Source organism: Stegastes partitus, unplaced genomic scaffold (genome assembly GCF_000690725.1).
Source record: "Stegastes partitus isolate 25-593 unplaced genomic scaffold, Stegastes_partitus-1.0.2 Scaffold414, whole genome shotgun sequence".
Classification (NCBI taxonomy): Eukaryota; Metazoa; Chordata; class Actinopteri; family Pomacentridae; genus Stegastes; species Stegastes partitus.
The window spans coordinates 273,513-292,855 of record NW_007578145.1 but is presented as its reverse complement, the minus strand read 5'-3'; the positions used below and the strand labels follow the sequence as shown (position 1 = coordinate 292,855).

Here is a 19,343-nt window from a genome sequence, read left to right as displayed (position 1 = left end):
AGATTTCTCACTTTCACAAATTCTCTTTTATTCCCATTTTTTTTCTTCAGCAGAATTTAAACTAACAAGGAATCTATTCCTGTTGTACGAGCCAACAGTCTGTTTCTCTCCACAGGGGGATATACTGTATAGTAGCATAAAACCTAAAAGAATAAAATAAGAATATAAACATTCTCATGTATAAGATCTCATGGATTTTTTTCTGCATGCAGATTCTTTTTACCTTTAGGTACCGTAATATGCAAAGGTTTTAGTCCCTTTGGAAGTTTAAATTCTTATCATCACACAAACCCATCAGAAATTAACCTGATTATAACAAGATTCGTGCTGTTAGACTGAATCCAAGCTTTTCAAAAGACACTCTCAGGTGTCAAAGTTGTGCCGATGATGCTCCTTTGAATCGCTCACCTCAGCGTGCACTCACTTTTCAACAGTAACTGTACATGTTTTTATTTATGTTTGCAGTGACCAGTGTGTCCCCTGAAGTACTAGATGACGGGAGCCAGCTAGTGAGTCAGTTCTCTCAGCTGTGTGGAAACTGGAATCCAGGCGGTTGGACTGTCAGGTAAGGAACAGCTAAGTAGCAGCTAGCAATGGTGTTTTGATTTCATTGTAGAGTTCAAACTCCTGGACTTCCTGTCTTTTTTATGTCAGGTGTTCACAGCTGGAGCTTCATGGATGCGTCCTTAGAGAAGTGTGTGTTAGGATCCAGCGGGATGGAGAAGCTCAGGACACTCCTTTCAACTGCAGGGTTGGAGAAATAATGGTGAGACTGTTGGAGCCAGTTGTGCTCAATGTGTTTCATGCATTGTGTGTTGTTTGAGATGCAGGTAAAAATGGGATGTCTTGGGGGTTATATTCTGGCATTTAGAAATTTGTCAGTTTTTCAAAAGATCAAGTTCAAATGAAAAAAGTATTTCCATCAAGGTATTTCTACTGCAATCCATGCACATTAGCCCTTTTTTCTTTAATTGAATTTAATGTTTGAGTTTCAAATAAGTGAGAGCACTGCACTGCTCATTCATTGCTACTGAAGGACAAAATCCTTCTTCAACCCCTTCGACTTCCAGAGTTTTTACTGTTCAGTTTATGCCAAGTTCTTTCAGTAATTACACCTCAGCCAGCACTTTAAATGTCATAATCTTTCCAGTTTGTTTTATTTACTGAAAGACTGACAGCCCAGCCTAAACTTCAGCTCATCTTTCCTTTGTCTTTATTTAACTCCTTCTTTTAAACTGATAATTCACTTCATACTTACACTTATATGTATTTCAACTGCAGTTGTTTGCAAAAATTTCAGCAGCTTCTTCAAGAGATTTATTCTTTCCTTTTCTCTGATAACGCCTCCCGTTTTAATCATTCATCTTCACCCATCCTCTCCCACCTGCTCTGTTTCTCCGTACAAGATTCTGGATGTGGCCAGTCTGCAGGTGCAGCCACAGCCGGTTCAGGGCTTGTGCATTGACGACGTGGTTTGGCTGCGAGGTGCCGGTACCTCTCCACAGTCCACCTCTCCCAGCCTGCGCCTCAACGCCACTCTGCGCTGGGACTACCCGACTGATCTCGTACGCCACTTCAAGGTGTATTGGCGACGGCTGAGAGGACCCGATCCCCGAATCCCTCCAGGTCAGCTGGTGCAGGTGGGCCGGGCGTATTCTAATCTGTTCAGGGTGACGGAGCTGGTTGTGCCGGAGCCGCCCTCCCTGCTGGAGCTGGTGGTGGAGCCGGTGATCAGGAAGGGCTTCCTCGTTCCTGAGAGCCACTGGGGAAGAAGAAGCCTCAGCTACACGGCGGACGTAACGCAGTGATTTTACACAAGTTGTTCAACGGTGCTTCTCCACGACTCTTTCATCGGTGCTGCTTCTGCAATCGCAGCTCTGATGCAAAACTCAGCATTTCCATGTTGGAGCCTAAATGCTCTTCCTCACCTATTTGTTATTGGCTTAGCAAGTTTGGAGGACAGATTTAGAGGCCTTCTAACAACCGTCAACTGTATGCTGGAGCTGATCTCCACCACAGTTGTTGGCTCTTCTCATTCTCTGGATACATGAAAGTGAAGCTATTGACCGAACGCTGTGATCAAATATATGTTAATCTGCTTGAATTATTGCTTATCATGCTTTGTTTTACCTCTTTCAGTCAATCCAAAGCTTTCTACCATATCACAGAGTTTTCATCAGGTCCACAGATGCAGCTCCATGACAGCAGGACTAACGGCTAAAGAAACAGTTAAAAGGGCGAGTCTGCATTTTAGGAATGCCCCCTATTCACTTTATCATCTATATATGTATGTATGTATGTACGAGAAGGGAAAAATTATACGTCTGAATTCCAGGAGATCTCCAGCTTAAATGTGCAGCTAAAGGGAACATTGGTGGCTCGGAAAAATCAGAAATTATGTCAATGATGTCGACATAGAGCAGAATCTCAAAGGAACGTCTCCAACAGCCGAAGGAATCCACAACACCAAGGACTGAGGCTATTTTGACAGGCGCTGCTCACTGTTAGTATGGTTTCTAACATAGTGCTGCTCAGTGAGTGTATACAATACTTAATATGCTGTATGAAATCACTGGTATTTTTTTACACACTGTTCATGATCTGTTTACTGTTCATTTATTCAATTTCGTTGACTTAACCAGAATGATGAGCAAACAAATTGTTTAACCGAAGGGAAAATTTTCAAAATTTTTCATTATAGGGTTTTTGAAAAGTGCTACAGGAATTATTAAGCCTCTATTTAAAAATCAAAACTCTGCAACCTGTGATCACCAGAAGTTAAGTTCTGCTGTATTTTCTATTCAGAATTTACATGCCTACATCCATTTCCCTCTTTTCAGGGTGACTTCTGAAGACGTGTGTTATAGTAAAGGCAGTCAATATTTATGCAGGTTTTTATTTTGACTAGATTTTTTTGTTACTTAAAGTAAAGATGCACTTTAATCTCATGGCTGGTTTTACTTCACTGCACAGCGTTTTACTGCAGTGTATGTGCTTTCTGTAAACAAGACTGAAAGTGTTCATTAACTCGCAGCTCTGAGAGGTGGGATTAACTTGACTGTAAAATGCTAACGTCAGCTTGTGGATTTCTACCACAGTCAGCCTCTAAATTCATCGTGTTAGTCTGCTAACATGAGACTGAAAACCAAAGTTTTGCTTGTTTAACAGTTTGATCCGATGAAAGTGCCTCAGGACAAGTAATAAGATCATTTAAATAACAAATTATATCTTAAAGGTGGATGTAAAAAAGTTTGTATCAAATTACATAGACATGCACAAGTCAAGACTTCAATCTAAGCCAAAATCTCCACATCCATATCAATTGTCTTCTGGGGACCACGATGAGTGTCCCTATTAAAACTTTATGGCATTCTGTCCATTAGCTGTGGTCAAGAAGGACCTTTGCTTGAACCCTGCATTACCAAAAACCTGCAAAAATAGCTTTACAATATGCATGTCTGTGTAATTACCTTAACTGCAGCTGGTGTGTGTATCACATAAATGTTATGCTTTGGATTATTAATTAACTTTTTGTATGTGACAACAGACATGAAGCTACAGTAGTATCATAAGTTGAAGAAATTTTCTTCCACCACCCCAAATATATCGACAATTGTGAAAATGATGTAAACCATTTTGGCTGTGCATGTTATCTAAGGTTTGCAACTTACATTCAAAACCGAAAGAAACTTTTACTTGCACAGGGCTGTGCTCATATCTTAGGTTCTTAGATGAACTGTTTTCAAACTGTTTGGCACCACACTAGAGAACAAGCCAAGGCAGCACTTAAAAAAAACAAAGCTCATCTTTATTGGTCTTGTGACAGAAATTTAAAAAAAAAATGATTGAAATCAACCAAGATTGTTAATTTGGTTTAGCAGGGAGACAAATATAAAAACATCATGTGATTATTGTGATTGTCGGAGCCATTCCAGCTGGCGTCAGATTGGGGGAATCAGTTCTGCTGCGTGATCATCTTCAGCATCTGCAAGGCCATAGGTCCTTGGTCTGAGGGAATCTGTGACGGTAGAAACAAGAATAGAAATAAAACAAATGTGATCTTATATTTTTATGTTGAAATTCTCACGCTATTTTCATAATTAATGTTACTTCATTTTTTTGTTTCTTGAGGGAGTAGCTGATGAGCTTATCAGTTACTAAATACAAGCTGATATCAGAATCAATTTGTGCTTTCTATGTCACATTATATCCATTGATTCATTGCATAGTTATGACTCAGCAATATTTCTGTTTGTTTTCTGTGTGAAAGGTGCTACAATAAAGATGTGTGTTTTAGTTAACTTGTTAACTGTGTTATTTATAATTCCAGATTCAAAAATGTATGTCTACGCAAGATATAGCGTGAAAAAGACAACATCCATTTCACATCCTACTTTTTCCTCTACTTGCAAAATATGCCAACTTGTATTTTGCTCTGTTTTTGGACTATGAGACTCCAAACTGGTGTTAAAAGACTACATGAAACAAGATTAGCCACTAAAAAGCCTGCAAAGTGAAGTACGATGAAAAAGGTGGCAGGACTGCGAGGACGGCTGTCATTTATCGAAGCCTGTGGCTCACATTAGATGCACTGCACAGACAGAGGAAGTGGGAAAAGCAGACTGTTTTCAAGAGTGAATTTGATGAAACTGCTTCTTTTCTGCAATGTTTATCAAAACGCAGCTGGCGGGGATTTTACCAAGTAACCACAAGTCTGGCTGATTTCTTTTTTCAGCTTTAGTGGCTCAAGAATACCTTGTGTTTAATGATAAAATGACTGAGTAAACTTCACAGTTTCAATTTGTTGCCGCTGTTGTTTAAGTTAGCTTACATTAGGAGCAGCCACATTCAGGCAAGAACAACCTTAAATGGGACTGAGCTCACTTTTAATAATCACCTTTTCTCTTCTAAACAACACTCTTCTGATCTACCGGACTTCTGCAGGTGCCGCATGAAACCATCAGCACATGACAGCCTGCTTTGGAGTTTACGGGTCTCTGAGAGCATTTTGTCTGACAAACAACATCCAATGTTCATCACTTGGTTCGTACAATCTCTAAAGCGAAGCATGGTGGTGGCAGCATCATGCCATAGGGGTACGTTTGGAAATGAGAACGTTTGACTTTTAATAAATTTTCAAACATTTTGAGTATCTTCTTTTGCATCTCACAAGCAGATCATGTATTTGAGACCAACTCAAGGCATCAAAAATAATTACCATGCTAAATTTGGTCCAAATGTAACTGTACATGTCCTAAAGTCTTGGTATTTCTTAATTGTCTAATTCATTAGCATCAGGATGCCCCAAAGACCAACAGGAGTTATATACACACAGGTACCACAAGGTGAATATCTATTGCTTTGGAGTGCGGTGAGTCTGTCACTTAAACGGAAGATATTTTAGTAACTGCATCCTTCGAGATAGGGTCTTACCATGTGACCGGCTTTGAGGATCCAATAGAAGGCAAAGTTCTTGTAGCCCTTGTAGAAAGCTCCAGTAATGCCCGGGGAGGCCGGGTCGTCCAGGGGCGTCCACCTCAGCTGGTTAAAACTAGGAAGCCCCTTCCACTTCAGCCGTTTTACCCACATCTCCTGTCCTGTGAGGAAAAAGCACAGATCCATGTGGCACAGCTCTTTTCCGTAGAGATGGAACACCTAATGGCATTTATCGTTGAGCCAGAGATGATTAGAATCAGCTCATAGATGTAACAAACAGATCCTGCCTTAGGTCTTCTTTATTTTCACATCTGCGGCCCAGAATGTAGCATGTTAGGTAAGTTACCCATGGTGTCCACTATGAGATCCAGCTGTCCGTTGTAGATGGTGACGTTGACTCCGGCGTTCAACAGCTGATCGACTACGTCCACCACTGGCTTCATAAAATCCCCGGCCATGTTGCTGAACACTTCTTCTGCCTGGCCTACACACAAAAAAAAGATAGTAGAGGGGAAAAAAGGGAATGGATTCAAAGATGATTCAAGAATGTAGAGTAAAAGTATCTAAAGGGACACAGTCCAGCTACAAGATAGAATACCTCCCCAGGTGACATTCTGTGGGATTATGACCAGTTTCTTCCTTATTGGTCCATTCATCAGCTCACTCAGTGATCTGCCCTGGAGGCGGTGAACGTGGCGTCGTACCTGCAGAGCTGGTGGAAAGGCAAAGAACAGTTGGTTAACTGTCAAAGTGGAGAAATGTGAGTAATGCAGATTTAGGTTTAATTGGATTTTATCACTGGGCATGGTGCCCTACCGATGTAGTCTTCTCCCTCAGATAAGGTGAGCTTCTCATCCGGCTCCTGGGTGAGGATGTTGTAGAAGTTGACGCCATTGGTGTTCTGACATGAAAACCAAAAGTAATACAGAATAGCACATTAAAAGTACATCATCTCTGTATCTATAATGGGTTGCAATGATGGAATGCAGCAGGAAGATTTAACTTGTTTAACTGTTTAAGACACACAGAGAGTTCCCAAATAGAGGCCAGTCGTCATGCAATAAAAAGATCATAAATATTTTCTTAAACAAGTTGAAAAATTGACCAAAATGTGGACTTGTTAAAACAATAGGTGGACATTTTGGGAAATTCACTTGGCTTTTTGCCAAGAGTCACATTGAAAGATTGTCTTCTGTGCGCTATATACATACATATATATATAAATAAATACATAAGGCTATAGCCAGCAGCCAGTTAGCTTAGCTTAGCATAAGGACAGTAAATAGGAAGAAACTGCTTGTCTGGATAAAGGTAATAAAATCCAACCATTAACACTTCTCCTCTAACATCAAGTAAAGCTACATTACTGTCGGTGAAACCCAACTCCTATTGCTGATGCTGTAAATCAAATGCAGGTGTGGATTACAGAATTTGAGTCACTGCAAGGCTCCTAATGTGAAACATCTACGTGGGAATAGCAGTGTTTTATTGACAGTAGCTTAACCGAAAATGATATTTCTGTTAAAGAAGATCATCTTTAACACTAAAATACTTGAGAATTTACAACATACATCTGGCAATTTTACATTATACAGTGTATTACAGTGTACAGTTCTTTCTGTCTACTGATAATACACTATGAATAGCTCCATTTACACTAAAGCATAAATCTGACAGCATCAAGCCTTTGCCGTGAGCCCTCCGGTGTCGCACCAACCTGCTCCACCACCGTCTCTGTCACAGACCACAGCTCGGTGGCTTTAGAGAATTGCTGGGCCTCCACAGCTTGCTTCACGGCGCCTGCCGCATTGTTGACATCCGCCAGGCCGTAATCATCCAGCAGCGACTGTCACAGCAAGTCAGATGCATAGTTAACACGGCAGCTTGGCTTCAAACCAACAATGAGAGACGTTTGTCCTCTTGTCTGTTACTTACGGTAGTGTAGAGGTACGGTCCCCATGTCATGACTGAGTCTGTGGATAAAGCAGAAGTCTTACTGAATGGTCTCTATTTTATCCGAAAAGCAAGGTAAACATTTCAACAGCAGAACTTGACTGTACTTCCTTCAAAATTCTGGTGTTTTCATTTTCACTTTTTAGGGAAAAGCAAGACAGAAAAGTCTGTAATTCATTAATAAGGACGAATTACTGAATTCAAATTCAAAATTGATTCTTATTGTTTGCTCGTTTGTTCAAACAGGAGTAATATTCCTTCTCTTCCTAAGATTAATATTGCAGCACATTTTACTGAAAGAAACCTCGAGTGAGGTCTAGCATATACTCTCTCAGTATCAACAGTGGTGCATCAACACAGCAATGGGACATCAGTGCAACCGTGAATTGTTTGAAATGAGACGTTTAAGCACACGATCTAATTACTTCTGGTTCATCGTGCAAAAGCAACATTTCTACACTAACAGGTCCACTGAACTAATTATAGCAACCTGCTTTGAGAACAGAGGTCTCGCTGAATAGGGGCTTTTTCTTTTCTTTGTTTTACTCGTTTCTGATTCTGATTTAATGTATTGATGAAAATCTACATCAAAGGGCTTTCCAGTGGGCAATAGATATGCTTTAGGAGGCAACATGATTGTGGTCGAAAAAATTCAAGATGTGCAGCATTCCAGTGGGATGTAGATCATGAGTCCTCCAGGTTAAGGGAATCTTGGTGCTTCAGTCGAAGGCAACCACACTTCTTTTTGGTCGTTGGAGATGACCCAGCAACACTCAGAGACAAGCACCGATTCACCCCGAAGGAGAGGTGGGTGACCCCAACCCCTCACCAGTTAAAACTGGAAAGCCTCTTGGATGAAAGATGAGATGTATTCGATAATCTAAGAGAAGTTGAGTTGCCTTCTTCTGAAGCCGCTAAGGGTTCAACGGAGCTGTTTTTGATTTGAAAAACATGAACAAAGGTGGAGCTACAGGTTTAAAGACTGGTTGATATTTACCCAGTGGGGAAATCCACGAGTCTCCAAGTGCCACACCAGCAAAGTTGCATTTCACTGTTCCTTGGGCTATGGCCTATAGATAGAGAAGAGACAGCGATTAAACACACTGGAGCCACAGCACCTGTTGTTGTACTTTGTCATGGTTTAAAAGTGTTGATTTGAACTTTCCAAATGACCTTTGCTGATGTGTTCAACTGCATTAAACTGCTGGCTTGTGGAGATTTATGCCTCCTTTACATTTATTGACCAACATTTCTTGACTGCAATCATACTAGATGACTCACAAAAAGTCCACCTTCTGGTCAGACACAAGTGGAAAACATCCCATTGCAGTGGATTTTATTACTGCTTATTCTCCAGAATAAAAAAGCCTTTGCAAGCAGTCTGACAGTCGTTCAGATCATGTGTTTCCTCATTCGGTCAAATGGCAGCTCTTTAACAATGGGAATTTCCAGGATAAATGAGCTCACGTGGACTTGAATGCTCTCCTAAAACGATTTGAAACATTCGGACCAAAACAAGCAGTCAACTGACCTTGGTGAGTTCCAGGGAAATAGCAGCTGCCATCTTCCCTCCATATGACTCAGAGAAAATGTAAAAGGGGATATTCTGTAAAGGATAAAAACAATCAGCTCAAATTCATCACCGCCACGTGAAGGACACTGTAAGAAGTCATGGCTGTTTACACATATTTTGGTGGATGTGATATTTCCCTCAGCAATCATAAAGATCTATTGTTGTACTTGCTGTAGGAAAACCTACTTGGAAATCAGCCTTGGTTCTAAAGAAGTGCTCGAGAAGCACCAGCATGTCTGAGGCCACAGTGGCCACATCAGTAGCGAAACCGTCCGGCCTGTCAGTGTAGCTGAATCCAGTGCCCACAGGGTTGTCTACAAACAACACACTGGCTGCCTGGACCTATAGGAGACAACACACATCCGCATATCAATCTGCATTTCCTCCATTTCAACCTTGTTTTAATATTTATTTTGAAACATTCAATTTAACCATCTTACCCAGCTCGTCTTTCTGGGCTCCAGATCCCTATTCAATGGTCCGATCTCCTCAAAGTTGCCGAATCCACTTCCAGATCCTCCAGGTCCCCCCTAAAGACACACAAGCAAACAAATCTTCATCGTGTTTGGACGGGATGTCTACTGGCACACAAGTCACGAGTGCATTTAATGAGCGATAATCTGAGAGATTATAAAGAAAGTCTGCAAAGTCAATTTTGGAGAAAGCTGTGTGTGTTGTAAAACTTATCTGGTATTTTACACAGCAGTATTATTGCTATAGGATGACTGACTGAGCTTTAGAGGGTTTGTCAGTTCCTCCTCTGCAGCTACAAATAGAGGCTGTTACTCATTCAGTCACACCACCTCAGCTGCTGTCTAAAAAAATAAAATTTAAATTTAGGGATTCAGAATTTTACAGATTAACTAAAAGTTCCTTTGTGGGTTGAGGGACTTCTTTTGCTTTGAAATAAACCATTAAAAATAGATTTATTAGCTAAAAATGCACCATTGTAGTGAGTTTATAGTAGGTTAAAATTGTGAATAGAGACCCTTGAGTCATAAAATTAGGGGGCTTGTGACATCCATCCATCCATTATCTATACACCACTTAATCCTCACTAGGGTCGCGGGGGGCTGGAGTCTATTAGAACCACCAATTAACCTCAACATGTTTTTGGACTGTGTGGGAGGAAACCGGAGAACCCGGACAGAACCCACGCTGCACAGGGAGAACATGCAAACTCCACACAGAAAGATCTAAAAGTTGGGAAGGGTTTTTGAATCTTAATATTTAAAGTACTCAGGTAAATTCATACATAAATAACATGGTCTTAATCAGACTATTCCAACTTACCAAGCCAATTTATAATGCTAATCTTATTTTTCTACAGGGAAGCACTTTGTTGCAGTGGTTTTTGCTTTAAATGTGAGCTATAGATGACAGTGACTTGGGTTGGATTGGACACCAAACTGATTTTCTCACACATTGAACCCTTTGGCATGCTTTAACTTCAGACTTCTGAGAAACACAACTTCAGACACACAGAGGACAATGCAGGATGTTTTGGAAAACCAGCCCAAGCACATGTGATTTGCAAATTGGATTTATGGAGAAACAATGGCGTTTGATCTTTGAGCTACCAGCAGGAAAATCAGTGGATTTGATCGCATCTTACCTGCAGCCACATGACCAAAGGAAGGTCCTGGTAATGAGCAGAGGGACTGTCAGCATAATAAAGCCACCAGAACATGTGGGCTCCATCTCTCACGTCCACATAGCCCCAGGCTTCGTGGTTATCCAGGGGGACGGAGAGGCCTGCACAGAAATCAGTTCCAATTGAACTTGGTGTTCAGTGACAGCGTTACTTCCTGATGCTATTTTAGCAAAGCAGCACATGAGGAAGAAGGTCGGATCAGATCAGCAATAACAGACAGCAGCCAGCTGAGTCAAAGAATGAGGTAGAAGGAACGATGGAAAACATGTACACAGATCTAAATCCAATTTAAAATGCATCTCAAACAGGCAGACAGTCGATTTTTGAGTAACATGAATGGGGAATTAAAAAAGCATAACCTAACATAAAACATTAAATTAGGCCTGTTATTAGATATTTCCAGTTATGATGCAGCCTCGCTACCAGCCCCAGTGTGGCAGGTCCCGATGCAAATTAAACCTTACATTTTAACCCGTACAACAGCTCTGAATAAATCATAAATCTTACCTTTATTCGCCGCAATGGCGAGTAAAACCAGGAAAGTTTCAGCTGCTTGAGACCGGACCATTGTTGAAGTGTTGCTGCTCCGCTCCGCAGAGTCACTGTGACAAGAAATCACATGACCAGACCCGAGTCAGCTGACCGACGGAGGCGCGTATGTCTTTTTTTTTTTTTTTTTTTTTTTTTTTTTACAACGAGTTACAGTTTATTGTTATAAACGCGAAATCAACCTATAAATTAAACAGAAAGAAAAAATAAATAATGTGCTAGCTTAAACTAAGATAATTTTTTTTCTTTTTGGGGAAGCTCTTTGATTCTGGGCCGCACAATAGCAGCTTTGTCATATTTATTCATTACATCTGGCTCAAACGGAGTCAAACGTAATTGTCGATAAAAACCAACCAAACCCTGATATTCTGTACTTTGATTTAGATCTGTATCAACTTGTGACAGCTGCCTCCACACCACCAGAGGGCACTGACAGCCAAAAATCACGTGTCCCAAATTACCTTTAAAAATTAATCTTTCAAGATAAAAGCCACAGAGAAAAAAAATATGCTTGAGTACTTTAAAGTCATCACAACTAGAGACCTCATATTAATAAATGAATATAAATGCACATACGATAAATGAAAAAAAAAAAAAAACTTTATAACAGGCAACTCAAAGAGCCAACCACGCTATTTCTGACTGGGTCCTAATTTCGGGTAAATTAATATTTTGATGTATAGTTTACTAGGCAGCATGCAAAACTGGAATTGATTGTGCTTGATTGTAAAAATAGGCACTACAGAAAGTTGTAACTAATTTCATCGTTTACTTATTTTACCTCTTTAAAGAATGACTTTTGACATACATTATTGAAATTAGATGGCCCCTATTACAGGTAATAAAAGATAAGTTCATAAATTTTCTAAAAAGCCATCAGATGTGAAAATGTTATTAAGAAGTTAATAAATAGATTTTGTTTATCTGCAGCCATTTACCAAAAAGTTATTAACTTTATTAGAATAAATTCTACTTTATTGTTTATTAAGACAACGTCATGCAGTAATAATAACATAAAATTAACAACAACAAAAATGTGAATAGGTATCGATAATATTATAATGATTACTTTTATTATTATTATCATTATCATTATTATTATTATTATTAGTAGTAGTATTATTATTATTATTATTATTATTACTGAGTTGTTTATATAGCTATTAAAGATTTTTTTGCTAACGTCACAGTGGTCCAAACATTTTCTGAACTTATTTCACCGCTCTTATTTTGAAAAGCCCGGGAGCGCGTCGTCCCGGGTCTTGCCGGGTGAGACGGCAGCGGTGAGTTTGGTTGTGATATCCATCATGGCGGCGCCCAGCAGCAACTTCATCCGCCTGCGTCTCTACTTTGACTACCCTCCGCCTGCTGTGGTCTCGTGTCGCATGTGCTGGCTGCTCGTGGACCTGAACACGTGTCGCGTGGTGGCGGACCTGGAGAGCGTCATCCGGGAGAAGTTCGAGTTCAGCCGCCGGAGCATCCTGAGTCTGTTCATAGAGGACTGCTACCTGCCGCACACCGAGAGCATCTACGTGGTGAGAGACAACGACAGCGTCAGGTGAGTCCGCTGGGCGACATGAACGAGTACAAGTCCTGCATTTAAAGTATGGAAGCAATAGCAGCAAAATGTAGTGAAAGTAGTCAAGGAGAAGTTCTGGTGACTGATCGATTACTATATTTCACATCATTAGATTAATTACAGTGAAGCTTCGGTGTGTCAGCAGCATGGGACTGTTGGAGCTGCTGCAGGTGGAGCTGTTTTGAACTATTTCATATCCAGTTTTATATACAGGGACAGCAGATGAATCAAATAAAGTTCTGATGTAGAAATCTCTACTCAGCTTTTGGACTTTTTTCCCCTCTAAACCTATATTTTTGTTGAGATACAGAATTATTTGAACATTTATTGAAGTCAAACCAGCTCAGAGGAAGAAGTATTTGGTGATGCCGTTAGCAACTCAGATTTTAAATGTGACCCAGACTTCACACGATAAACCCTTAAGTACAGCATTTGAGTCCTTATTCAAGGTTTTAATTTCAACATTAATATTATTATTCTTGCTCCACTTAATAGCTTTTCCAGAGCTTTTAACTGCATCTCACAGTCCTCATCAGTGGATCGAGTTTGCTCTGTTGTCATCCTGTGATCGAAAGCTCTGGGAAAATCTAGCTTGTGGACCTTCTTTTTCTTTGAACAAATCCGAAACACGAAAAAAACTGTTCTCATCGAGAGTTGACAGAAAAGGTTAAAGCTGTGTTTCTGCTTGCCAGGGTGAAGGTGGACTGTCTGGCTCAGGTGAACGGACACGACGTCCATCCAGACGCAGCAAGCGAAAACGGCAGAAAGCGACGGAGAGCCACAGGAGAGGACGGGCCTGCCGAAAACGGAGCGAGCGTCGAGTGGAAGAAGAAAAAGAGGAAAAAAAGGAGTGAGGAGGAAGCGGAGGAGGGTACCAAGCTGGTTTCAGGTGACAACAGGGACAAGAAATCACAAGCAAAGCCAACAGAGAAGAAGAAAAAGAAGAAGGCAGAGGGAAGCCCTCCTGTCGTCGCCAAACCAGCTGCTTCTCCCAAAAACATCCCGGCTAGTGTTGATAAACCAAGAACCAAGAAGCCCCCAGTAGCACAAACAAAAACACAGAAAGCCTCCTCGTCAGATCCCAGCAGTAGCAGCGGTGAGGAAGATGAAGCGCCCAAAAAAGCTGCGACTAAACCACCCACCTCCACCCCTGCTGCTTCTGCTGCTGCTAAGGCACCTCCTCCGATCTCCAAACCGGCCCAGAAGAAATCACAGCCTCCCTCATCGTCGTCGTCCTCTTCTGAAACAGACTCGTCCTCTGATGAAGAAACTAGTGTGAAAATTCCTGCAAAAAACAAACCTTTAACCCCCACGACATCTCAACGAGCTCCTTCGGTCTCGGAGTCCACAAACTGTGCACAGAAGCAGGCCGACGGCACCGCTGGGCCTCCTCAGGACTCAGACAGTGAAGAGGAGATCCAGCTGGTTATCCGACGGCCGCTGCTGCAGCCCGGCCGTGGTGGTTTGGGCAGTCAGTCCCCTTGGCGAGGCCGCGGCCGGGGACAAGGCAGGCGTGGTGGTGGTGGTCCTGGACAGAGGGGCAGGGGTGATGGCTTCAGAGGGCCCAGTGACACCTTTGAGTCCAGCTACAATGGAGCCAAGGAGACGTCCTACGGGGCTGATGTACTAACCAACGTGTCAGTGGTCCTCCAGGTTTGTCTGCATGGATTTGCAACATTTATGTCCATAACTAGAAATACATGTGAAGAATACCATAACTGTGACTTCAACACTAAGGCCAAGTTCAGTAGTTAAAGTCACAATAATGGAGTTAATGCGACGTTAATTACTCGCGAGAGCGCAGCCTTGAAAGTGACGTCTCGTCCAGCGCCAGGCTTAACAGGCAAGTGAAATAGACTTTCTCAAAACATTGATGGCCAGCTAGCGTTGCACAACACATCGGTATCTTGAGTTAATTGGGCCCGGGGCCAACTCAGTGTCGCAAACATGAGTAAACTAACTGATAGCATTAAGCTGACATCTACACGCCATGATGGAACTGCATCTTCAGATGAGCTTGTTCACATATTTCTCTAAGAAGAGAAAGATGCCTGATGGAGATGATGCTAGCCAGGTAGCATTCGTCTTTTACTGACTCACAAATGATGATGGTCAGGTACAAAAATAGTGATCACACTGTCGTCAGATGTGAGTGTAAATGACCTAACTGTAATGTTTAATGTAATCATATAAGACAAGTAGCATTAGACAGGGAGGAGCAGTGGACAGCAGCAGACATTTAATAACATATAATCACACACAAACTAGAAACTATTTTAAATGATTAGGGTGTAGGAAACTGAGAGAAACAATCTCATTATTGTTTCTATTTGTAGGTGAAGACTGACCAGAGAAACAGGGTTCAGGGGATCAGCTGGCAGCCTGGATGCTGCTGAGCCTCTCAGAGAATTTCCCTCCAACAGAGCCTCAGAGCTCCTCTATACAAAACCCAGAATAATTCATTGTTCTGAGCCTGGGTGCAAACTTTGCCGCTGATTCTACAGCCCCATCAAGGAATTATTATTTATTGTTTATTTAATTTTATTGTTTTAATTTTTTTTACATTCAGCCTTTAAAAAGCCATTTTCAGCTGGCCATGTTGCCACCATGACACTAATGTGTGCAGCTTAATTGATGGCAGATACACCCACAGCTAAATCCACATCAGTGTTGCTACAGTCCACACACTGCTACTGCTTCAACATGTGGAAAAATGGAACAAATCCAAAGCTTGACTGTTCCCAGCCACAGTTGGACAGTTATTGGTAGAGATGAGGGGTTTAGTGGATTAATTCCAACCTTGGCTCCATTATTGTTGTCTTAGCAGTACAATTGAATCTGTTGTGTACCTGGAAACACAGTTATTGTGTTACCTTTCCATTATGAAACACTGTGCATGAAAAGACGGTAATCATATCTTGGCTTCTTGCATGTGTCTCTTTATAGAACAGAGTAGAAGATGCCCCCAAACGGGACTACAGCTCCATGCCTCTGTTAGCTGCTCCTCCACAGGTTGGACAGAAGATTGCCTTCAAGGTAAGCCCGGTGTAGTGTGTAAATCCCAGTCCCTTATCTATTATTAACACTGTGCCCAAGTTTAATTGTTCATGTGAAAATCCGACCCAGAAACTCACAAAGCCTCCAGGAGAAGCTAAAAGAGCAAGAATAAATGCAGCACCAGCTCAGACAACAGACAGGCCTGTCTTTGCAGCATGAATGTATTAAGAGAGCTCGATACGGAGCTGCCACTCAGCCTCGCTGGCAAATGTTCCCAGTAGGCTCTTGAAGCACTGCAATGAAACAAAAATCCTCCTGCAGCCCGAAAAGAGACGTACGTAGAACTGGTGACACATTCGACTGCAAACAAAGTCGGATTTTGCTCATTCTGTTATGAATTCTTCCTGTTCGTAAAACCTCCCCAGTGCCTAGGAAAGACAATTTTATTTTCATGACATCACTCCAACGCAAAGTCGACATTTAAACCAACCTGAAGCTAGAAAACACTTTTGGTTCATGCAGCAGGCTTTCAGTTTTCAATCAAGTGAATCCAGTATCTTGTTTTCATTAATACTTTGAAGTGACATTTCCATATTTCTCACACAGAGAGCCATTTCATACATACTGGAGCAGTTTAAAGACTTAAAAAGCTTCAAAAACCAACAGCCATTTTAACAATTTCTAGAATAAATGACGATTCTTCAGTTAATTAAGGTCCTGATAGTGTAATTTAAAACACGTAGCAGTCAATATATGACCAAATGTCTTGTGTTTTACATAGATTTTTTTAGAGGCAATATTTAGTTGGAGGCCTAATTACTACAATATTGACTTTTATGCTGTTTTAATGTAAATTGATCTTTTTACATGTAGCATCAGACTTTTGTGAAAACCAGAGAGAAAACTCTGTGTCTGATTGTAAACCCTGTTTCTTTATACAGCTGCTGGAGCTGACTGAGAACTACACGCCAGAGGTGTCCGAATATAAGGTGAAGTTATCCAAAATGTTTTCCACCGCTTCAGCGAATAATCTCACGCTGTTGGGAAGGAGCTTGGAAAGCAAATGCAAATCAAGTCTTAACTGTTTATTCAAACTACTAAATATTAATGTTTCTGTATGTTTTAGGAGGGAAAGATTGTGAGCTTTGACCCGACCACCAAACAGATTGAGCTTGAGCTGCTTCATTCCTCTGAAGGTAGGGATCATTTCACCACTGACGCATACATTTTTGTTAAATTGGGCTGGATTTTCTTTAAACAATCTGAACCTTGCAAAAAACACAGCCTGGTGGAGTCGCTGGTAGTGATAAATACTGGGGAAATTCAAGTGAAAACTTTCTAGCTTTGAATATTTTCTTATCAGAAATCAGCTTTAAATGCAATCGACTCACTTGATTAGTTTGCACACAAATGCGATTACTCCTAACTTGCTTCTTCTACCCCAGTTCCTGTAGAACCTGGCAAGTTTGACCTCGTCTATCAGAACCCAGATGGCTCAGAGAGAGTCGAGTACGCCGTGTCCAGAGGATCTTCGGTAGGTCTTATTGTGTAATACAGTCGTGACTCGGTAATCCGACCCTTAACAATCCGAAAACCTTGCTATCCAACAGGCGAACAGAACCCATGAAAAACAGCCTTAAGATACCGACAGCCTTGGATTCTGACTCCGACATGACATTTTATGTCACAAATAAGGATAACGGCGTATTATCTGACTGAACAATCCCACAGATTGGCTACGTTCAGACTGCAGGACTTGATGCTCAATGAGGATTTTTTTGTGAAATCCGATTTTTTTGCGAGTTTGTTCACATTTCCAATTAAATGCGACTTGTATGTGATCTGCTGTGTGAACTTCATACGACTCAAAAGTGTCCCGCATGTGCAGAAGAGGACATGATGACGTCACACAGCGAGCGTGCTCAGTGTTTGTGGAAATAAACACAGATGATGGCGGCAGCAGGGGAATGGTGCCGGTGGAAACAAAACTGTGACCGTTATCCTAAACTGGCATCAACAGCCAAGTACTGCCTGTGCGTTCCGGCCACTTCCACCCCGTTGGAGCGCTTCCCCAGGGTGGAAGTGTCCCCCAACCACGCCGGATATTCACTATTAATTGGGCATGAATATCCAGAGACTAGAAAGTTCTATTCGGACCAGCCCTACTAGTCTATGAATAATAATTAACAACAAATGAGCCTTCCAGCATCAAGTCCTCCTTGTATCTCGACCTCCGTCTTGACAATCCGACAGCCTTGCTATCCGACACAAAAGAAGGTTTTACATTTAGCGTCGGATTATCGAGTCACGACTGTATGTTACTGTTCCCCCGTTAAGTTAAGTTTTAAAGGCAGGTTTTCAGGGGCTTCAGGTAAACACATATAAATACCTGTGATTAGTTTTAATATCTGCCTAAACGAAAAGAAAATGTTCACGACCTTTACAAGCGAGATACTGAAGAATTAATAGTTATTCCCTCAAGTGCTCGAATAAATCACAGCCGGTGCATTGTGTTTGGGCTCCTGTCAATAGACAACCGAGACAACAATGACGCAGGCAGTCAGCACAAGCAGTTAAACCCAAAGCTTTTCTTTTCTCATTAAGCCCAGGTTTTAGCATCCTTTCCTCTACTTTGAGTGAGCCCATTCACCCAGTGATCCCCTCTTTCAGTCTCTCGTCCAGACAGGAGAAGGGTGGGGGCTGAAAAAAAAAAAACAGCTGCATATGCAGAAAGCAGCAGTTGTTTTCATTGAGGTGCTATTCGTGGGGTGGTTTCCTGTCGTATTCATTTAATCTTTGTGTAATAATAATCTTAATTTTCGTCCCACAGGTGACAGAACGGTGGGAGTCTCTGCTGGAACCAAGACTGATCATTTAAATCCCACCAACAGTGTGAATGTATTCGTCCGCCTTGTTGGGACAGGTGGATTAGTTTTAGGATCCTTCAGCAAAGTTCAATTGAGAGTTACTTTTGCATATAGTGGTTATGATAATACTTGACCAGGTGAAGAGAATCAGTCGTCACGCTGCTCATAAGAGCTCCTGCATTGTATTGAAAAATGTTAACGTTACGTTTAAACTGGGTTTAAATATGAAATGCTGTTTTTATGATGTTGCAGGAATGAGCGATTGTTTCCTGAGACAAAAGGATTTTATGTTTTGTACAGTAATGTGACTGGGATCAATCTTAAATAAATGTTTTTTTTTTCTAATAAAACAATGCATCTTCTGGTTTGACTACACGGCCAAAGTCTAATGTAATATTCTATTATGTCATATTTTGTACAACTATATTGTGAAATTCCAGTAGGGAAATTGCCTTGTTAAAACCACTCAAAATGCAGTCAGAAGAAAAGAAAATACTACAAAAACAGAGCCTAAAATGTAGTAATAGTCATAAATATATATATTTCTAATCCTCTGGGAGTAACACGATGGTAACACATGTCAGGGAATTTCTCAGATACCCCAGAACTACAGGCGTTTTTGAATTTTCTTAGTTCTTGTCTGTTTACAAGCCCGGCCACATCCAACTACATAGTACTTCGTGTGCAGTATCGGTTTCTCTTAGTACACAATTACAATAAACTACCATATAAAAA

General features: G+C 41.2%; 3 protein-coding genes across 4 annotated transcripts in view; 2 read left to right on the top strand and 1 right to left on the bottom strand.

Moving 5' to 3' along the window:
• The window catches only part of engase (endo-beta-N-acetylglucosaminidase), a 14,502-nt gene extending 10,670 nt beyond the window's left edge, over window positions 1-3,832 (top strand). Inside the window, exons 12-15 of one of the 2 annotated variants that reach the window (XR_520338.1) lie at window positions 466-565; window positions 655-766; window positions 1,407-3,508; window positions 3,548-3,832. Coding sequence is in view for 1 of the 2 variants with exons in the window: in XM_008285731.1 (XP_008283953.1) it covers window positions 466-565; window positions 655-766; window positions 1,407-1,808 (614 nt within the window). In the remaining variant the exon portion in view is untranslated. Of the gene's footprint in view, window positions 1-465; window positions 566-654; window positions 767-1,406 lie in introns of both variants that reach the window. The other variant, XM_008285731.1, reaches the window with a different exon arrangement.
• Window positions 3,787-11,236, bottom strand: scpep1 (serine carboxypeptidase 1). Its single transcript, XM_008285732.1, has 13 exons — window positions 11,124-11,236; window positions 10,578-10,717; window positions 9,403-9,492; window positions 9,149-9,304; window positions 8,921-8,995; window positions 8,387-8,459; window positions 7,372-7,409; window positions 7,154-7,282; window positions 6,253-6,337; window positions 6,035-6,148; window positions 5,783-5,920; window positions 5,434-5,597; window positions 3,787-4,018 (listed from the first exon to the last, which is right to left on the bottom strand). The coding sequence occupies exons 1-13, from the start codon at window positions 11,182-11,184 to the stop codon at window positions 3,956-3,958; spliced, it is 1,326 nt and encodes a 441-aa protein (XP_008283954.1). The 5' UTR covers window positions 11,185-11,236; the 3' UTR covers window positions 3,787-3,955.
• A 1,232-nt stretch (window positions 11,237-12,468) lies between these two features.
• Window positions 12,469-18,958, top strand: coil (coilin p80). The gene is made up of 7 exons (XM_008285730.1): window positions 12,469-12,723; window positions 13,437-14,397; window positions 15,691-15,780; window positions 16,683-16,730; window positions 16,868-16,937; window positions 17,187-17,275; window positions 18,572-18,958. The coding sequence occupies exons 1-7, from the start codon at window positions 12,473-12,475 to the stop codon at window positions 18,617-18,619; spliced, it is 1,557 nt and encodes a 518-aa protein (XP_008283952.1). The 5' UTR covers window positions 12,469-12,472; the 3' UTR covers window positions 18,620-18,958.
• Window positions 18,959-19,343: the final 385 nt, after the last annotated feature.